At 50.2% G+C, this 6,788-nt stretch overlaps 1 protein-coding gene across 2 annotated transcripts; it reads left to right on the forward strand.

Annotated features, from left to right (window-relative positions):
• The first annotated feature begins 454 nt into the window (after window positions 1–454).
• Window positions 455–4,967, forward strand: TSPYL5 (TSPY like 5). Of its 2 annotated transcripts, none has more exons than XM_067711712.1 (2): window positions 455–2,785; window positions 4,090–4,967. In XM_067711712.1, exon 1 carries the CDS (start codon window positions 611–613, stop codon window positions 1,865–1,867), a length of 1,257 nt encoding a protein of 418 aa, XP_067567813.1. In that variant the 5' UTR covers window positions 455–610; the 3' UTR covers window positions 1,868–2,785; window positions 4,090–4,967. The 2 variants fall into 2 exon arrangements, with proteins under 2 accessions (XP_067567813.1, XP_067567814.1); XM_067711713.1 differs by having other exon boundaries at window positions 455–2,741.
• The last annotated feature ends 1,821 nt before the right edge of the window (window positions 4,968–6,788 follow it).

Consider the following 6,788-nt stretch of genomic DNA (forward strand, 5'->3'; position numbering starts at 1 on the left):
GCCTGACACATAATGATACTCATAAAATAGCAGTTGCTATTTTTTTTTTTTAAAGTAGTTAGTACTAACATCCCACCACGTATCACATCGCTTTGTGGCCTGGCATTACGGTACCTACCTTTAAAGTCCCTGGAGTTAAGGTACCTGGGCAAATCCCTCAGCAAAGGCTTTCAAAGATGAGACATAGAGACCAGGAGCAGTTTCATCATGATAGATATCACAGAAGATAACTGAAGGAACTTTAGATATTTAGCTTAGAAAGTATATGGTAGGGGAACTGACATGATGGCTGTCTTGAGGGTGTCTTGTATAAGAGGACCGCGAGGGCACAACTGAGACCAACGAGAAGAAACTAAACGAAAGGACTGCCCTCTCGAACAGTGAGAGCGAGCTGGGGTGAGATGGGGGTGGGGGCGTCTGTGAGGGTCGGCTGGTGCGCAGCTGCGGCACTGGAGCCAATCACCGGGCGCATCCAGTCCTCGCGCTACGGTACCGTCGTGCAGTCGTGACGTCGGCGGTTGCCATGGAGAGGCCCGTTCGGTAGGGACAGCGAGCAAGCGCCAGGGGCCGCAGGCCGGAGCGTGCGTTTGAAGTTGAGTCCGTTACCATCATGAGCGGCCGAAGTAGGGGTAAAAAGTCCAGCCGCGCCAAAAACCGTGGCAAAGGCCGCGCCAAAGGCCGAGTCCGCGCTACTCCTGACGACGCCTCACGCGACCCGGACCCCCCACAGTGCCAGAGGCTCGGGGAGGAGACCCAGGAGGCACAGGTGCAGGCTGGCGCGGGTTGGGGTGGCCTGGAAACCGCTGAAACCGCTGAGCCCGCGCCGCCCCGCCGGCCCGGGGAAGAGGGTGCCTGCCGGCTCCCCCTGGACTGTGGCCTCGCGCTCCGGGCCCGGGCTGAGGGGGATAGCGGGCAGGCCGCAGCCAGGCCCGACCCGGGGAAGGCCACAACCCTCTCGGAGCGCCTGCCGACAGACACTGTCTTCGTGGGAACCGTGGGGCCCATGGGAAGGCCGAAAAATGTCCCTCGCGTTGGAAATCGACGCTGCCCCGCTGGGAAGAAGGCCCCAGTTTCCTGTAGCGCAGTGGGGAGGGCGTCTCCGGCCGTAGCTGTTGGGAAACCGAAGAGAGGGACCACTGGGGAGTCTGCCTCCGTTCCAGTGGTAGAGGAAAAGAAGGTGGAGAAGGATGCAGGGTCAGGGCCCCCGGCAACAGATGGCAGCATGGATACACTGGAGAACGTCCAGCTGAAGCTGGAGACCATGAACGCCCAGGCGGACAGGGCCTACCTGCGGCTCTCCCGCAAGTTTGGGCAGTTGCGACTGCACCACTTAGAGCGGAGGAACCTCCTCATCCAGAATATCCCGGGCTTCTGGGGGCAGGCTTTTCAGAACCACCCCCAGCTCGCATCCTTTCTGAACAACCAAGATAAAGAGGCACTCAGCTACTTGAACAGCTTGGAGGTGGAAGAGCTTGGCCTCGCCAGATTGGGCTACAAGATCAAGTTCTACTTTGGCCGCAACCCCTATTTCCAAAATAAGGTGCTCATCAAGGAATATGGGTGTGGTCCTTCCGGTCAGGTGGTGTCTCGTTCTACTCCAATCCAGTGGCTCCCAGGGCACGATCTTCAGTCCCTAAGCCAGGGGAACCCAGACGACACCCGGAGCTTCTTTGGGTGGTTTTCAAACCACAGCTCCATTGAGTCTGACAAGATTGTGGAGATAATCAACGAGGAGTTGTGGCCCAATCCCCTGCAGTACTACCTTATGAGTGAAGGGGCCCGAGCGGAGAAAGGAAAGGAGGGCAGGCCATGTCCAGCAAGGCAGCCAGTGGAGACCCCAGAGCCTGGGGTAAACAATTCCAACTGATTCTGCACAAGTCTCCCTACTACCTCCTGCTGGACCCGTGCCCGGCTGACCACATGTGTTTGGCTGTCTGCCTTCTCTTCATGTTGACCTCTGTGCACTGTGTTCCCTTTGGACTTCAGTTACAAGAATACGGTGTTTATGATTATGTTCTTTTGCCTCCCCATGGCATTCTTGCTTTTTTACGTTAGTGTCACATGTTACGTGACCTCACCCCTACTGTTTATATGTTAAACACACATGATTCAGATGTGTGCTGCCTTTATCTACGTTGCCTGGACCCTGTTCTTGGCTCTGGCCTTTCCCACCTGTCTTTAACGTGGACACTCATGAGTCATCCAACAAGAGGACCAGTGCATCCTTAAGCTCTACTACTTCAGGGCCCATGACTTGCTGGGCTGGTTCATGTGACCATGCATGCCATCTATGGCAAGCTTTTCTGTTGCCACTGCAAAATGAAGCTTGTGCACATGGTATTGGCCATCAGCCAGAACTGATTGTTCCGTGGCTCTGGGGTCACCAGCCAAGGTGCCATCTACAAGATCTCTGGCTTTGGCCAGGGGCCCATGCTGTCCTCCTGGACACAGATGAGGTTAAGGGTGAGAAGCAGTATGCCGTGTGTTCTGTACCATCATGCATCTCTTCCTGCCTCTGGGCCCTTCTCCTGGTGAACCTTCGTCAGGGTCTGCACCATGACCCGTCACTATGAGGCCATTGAGTTTTGTCTAGGTTGCTATCGGCCCCAGTTGGCTTCCTGGTCAACAAGGACCTCAAGAACTGCTTGTGGACCCAGGCGCCCTGCTGGTGTATGAGACACACACCTACCCTCCCCAGCCTTCCAGCAACCCTCCTGGCTGCCGGACTGATGGGCGGGCTGGTATGTATGGACATGTGTTCACTGTCATCAGGCTGTGGCTCCAGGTGAGGGTGGGGACTGGATTCACCTATAATCTAGGTATCTTGATTATCAACTCCCCTCATCCCTTCCTCACACATGACCAGAGTGCTATAGTGGGGTTGCTGGGGAAGAGGTATTTCTGATCTGTGGGACTGTGGCTACTTCATCTCACACCTCCACGCCTCCTTCCTCACTCTTCCTTCCCTCCCTCTCTCCCTTCCCTCTCTCCCTGTCCTACCACTCCTCCCTCCCTTCCTTTTTTTTTTTTTGTTTTTGTTTCAGTAGTACCGCATCTCAGAAAGAGAAAACAAAACAATTGTAAAACCAGGGTTTTCTACATACAGGTAGCGAGATAGCTGGGGACTTGCTGTACACACGCACACACTGGGCTGGAAGAGGGTAGAGGAAGCCAGAAGGCCAAGTGGGTCTGGGTTCAGACCCTGCTCCCGACTCCTGGGTTCACGCTATAATTCTGATATTGAAAACTCTTTTCATGGCTGTGCATCTGCTAGAATGATAACCCCCCAGGCAGCAGTGTCGTGAACCAGGGTTACTCCTGTTCCGACCTTTTCCTCTGTCCCTTAAGACCCAGTTGCCTCCTGCTGTTTCCTCCTCTGTGGTAGCCTCTCGCCCTCTGGAACCTCATTCCCCAGCTTTCCCACCCTTAGCAGTCCTTTGCTCTCTTGGCTTCTACCCTCAAATACCCGTAGAAGTAGGCTTTGGTTTATAGGGTGGGGGATCCCAAGGCTGTCTCCTGGGGCATGGGGATGGGGGTGGGCGGAACCTGTTCTGAATCTCCAAGGCTCATTTCCTGTGGGTGTAAAAGCTGATCTGGGCCCTCCCTGCCCAGGCTCACCTGTGCCCTCTTTCCCCCTTATCCCTGAGGGTGGGAAAGTAGGACTGTGTCTACACTTGCCCTCCACCCACCAGCGTCCCTTTCCTTATGGAAGACCTTGTTCTGAGTTCCCCAGGGGCTAGGGAGGTCTTGACTCAGAGCTGTTGAGAGGGTGTTTTGGGCAGGGGAGTTGGGGCAAAAACACAGAGTGGGAATGAGTCTGGTGTGGAGTGGGCCTGGAAGAGCAGATAGAAATGGCTTGAGGAGCCTCAGGGAGAACACGCCTGCCTCTCAGTGTTGGAGCGGATGGGGAGGGACCTTCCCCAGGGTGGGGACGGGAGAATTAAAGGGCTGTGGGCAAATGCGACGCCTAGGTGAGGGTATGCCCAAAGTTTTGTCCAGTCTCTCTCTCATCATTAGTGGATTTTATAAATCATAGAAACAAACAAAAACAGAATAATGTTACTTTGGATGCTTTCTCTTTTGTTCTAGGTGTGGCCTTGTGTATGTGGAAGATTAATGTATATGCTGCTTATTTTGTCTCTAAGTAAATCTAACCATTTTCCTCATTTTTTGCTTAATGGGAAAATAGAACTGTACAGGTCTGCCTTTTTTTTTTTTTTTTTTTGAGCTTCTTCTTCTTTGTTATGGACATTTTCAGACATGCACAGAAGTGGAGAGGATGGTCTCTGGACCCCGTGTGCCCATCGCCTAGCTACATCAGTTATCAGTTATGATCAACCTGGTTTCATCTGTGTCTCCCTCTCCCTGCCTGTATTGTTTATCAAAAGTCCAAGATCCTGTGCCAGTTCAACCAGGACTGCTTTGGGAGATTGGGACTCTGTGTTGGTGGTGATAGTGGTGGGGTGCACTATCATTATCACATCAGGTCTGTTTTTTGCTTTTCGTGTTAACGAATGAAGTTCCAGAGGTGGGCCTTAGAATGAAAGTCTTCGGAATTAACAAGAAGTCTCAAAAAGAGATGAAGGGGATGCTGCCTTTTCCCTGCATCCACAAAAGGAAAGAGAGACTGTTTGTTGATAAAGACTTACCAGTCTTTGATGAGGTGCTTACTTGAGATCTTTCACCAGAGCATCAGTCTTTTTTCCTGTGTAAGATGGAGACTTGTGTGACTATTAGAATTATCAGCTTGTCCTGGTCTCATAATATAACTCTGGGCTTGAAAGTATAATTTGGAAATTGTTGCTGTGTTCTGTGATAATAACCTCCCAACAGTAATCAGTAACTGGTTGTCTTACTTGGTAATTGACACGCTGGTAATAATGCAATTATTTCTTTGTTCTGAAACAGTTTAAATAGTTGTAAGTTTGCATGCGTGATGGAAAAAATAAAAGCCTGTTTCTCTGTTATATTTTTTTATCTTTAAAAAAGAATTGGAAGGTTAAGCAGAGGCTGGGTAGTTGAGGGGATGTATGCTATGGCGTACGGGAGTGATTCCTAAGCCTCACGCCCATGTGTGACTAGCTACATTAACCATATATAAAATTCTGATTCCCAAGCCCATACCAGAGATTGCGATTCTGTGGTTCTGGGAAGAAGCCAGGCAGTCTTGTTTTTAACAAGCTTTCCAGGTAATTCTAGTGGAAATCCAGTGTTTCTCAAATTTTAGAGTACCTCTGAATTTTGTGGGGAATCCTGTTAAAATATGAATTTTGATGCAGTAGTCCAGGGTGGAACCTGAGATTCTGCAATTCTAACACACTTCCAGGTGACGCCGGTGCTGGCAGGTTGCGAGCTGTACTTTGAGTAGCAAAGGAGGTGACCTTCAAGGAACTTTCAAACTAGAATAACAGTGCTGTCTTGGTTGCACATCAGAATTATCTGGGAAACTTAAAGAAATATACACGTCCTGGCAGAGCTCCTCACAAATACCAACTAAATCAGAATGGAGGAAGGGACTGATCCAGGTGTAGGTATTTTAAAAACATCCCGGATGATTCTGATGTCTAGCCGGAGTTGAGAACTAGGATTTCTGATACCGTTCGTAACAGATTCGTGACAAAGACCATTTTCCATTAATCAGGAGAATCAGCAGCAGACAACCAAATGCCACATAAAGCTTCCCAGCAGAAAATGGTTAGAAGAAATCAGAAGTGGGTTGTTAAATGACAAGAAAATAAAATTGGTTTATAAGATACTGGGCTTGAATCAATAACTGTGCAGTGTTCAGGGCATAGTAGGTGCTCAAATGTTGAATGAAAGAATGAATTTAAAACATAGTGTATTTTCAGATGCCTTAAGGCTAGGCTGGTAATTAAATTTGTGAAGTGGCCCATATTTGTTTCATAAGGATGTATGTATTAATTCGCTAGGGCTTCCATAACAAGATACCACAGACTGGATGACTTAACAGAAATTTATTTCCGGTTCTGGAGGCTTAGAAGTCTGAGATCAAGGTGTCGGCAGGGTTAGTTTCTTCTGAAGGCCTCTCTCCTGGGCTTACAGGTGCTCGTCTTCTGTGAGTTTTCACGGCCTTACCTGTGTGTGTGTCTGGGAGCAGTGGGAAGAGGTGGGTGTTGTGTGTAAATCGGGGCAGCTGTTGGGCAGTGCCGGATCGTTGACCTGGGGGCCCGCAGGCCTAGTGTCGCTCCATCTTCAAAAAGGAATGGGGGGAATCAGAATATGTAGAATCTCCCAATTTTGAATGTTTTCAACTAAAAAATTAAACACCCAGAGCCTCGCTATTTGTGATAGGTGGAGTGCAAAAGGGTATGAAGGGCAGCCTGTCCTTCAGGTGTGAGCGTCCTCTTGAGACCCGTGCAGAGTCCTCTGGGGCTACAAACTGGAGGGGCTCTGTCCAGTTCCTCTCGCACACTTGCTTCTTCACAGGCGTGGAGCCTCCACTTCCCAGGCCCCTTTCACACCCCTCCCTTCACTACCTTGCAGAGCCCATCCGATCTGGGGCTCCTCACCGCCCCAGAGGCCCATTCATTCATCATCTCTGTTGTAGACATTAGAGATAAAGTGATGGACAAATACAGCTTTGAACTCTGCCCCGCTTCTGGGTCTCAGCTTCCTCTCAGCTTTTGCTTGGAATTGTCGTCAATCTTTTTTTTTTTTTTTTCCCCTTTTCCTGCATGGGGCTGGCGGGTGTTTTAGATCCATATGGGGGATCATTCTCTGGCCTCTAGGTCAGACTTCACAAGGCAATTTAGACTCTTAGTAACCTG

Source organism: Pseudorca crassidens, chromosome 17 (assembly GCF_039906515.1).
Source record: "Pseudorca crassidens isolate mPseCra1 chromosome 17, mPseCra1.hap1, whole genome shotgun sequence".
Lineage (NCBI taxonomy): Eukaryota > Metazoa > Chordata > Mammalia > Artiodactyla > Delphinidae > Pseudorca > Pseudorca crassidens.

Coding starts and splice junctions, on each gene's coding strand:
- TSPYL5 (XM_067711712.1), top strand. CDS start 611: ATGAGCGGCCGAAGTAGGGGTAAAAAGTCCAGCCGCGCCAAAAACCGT.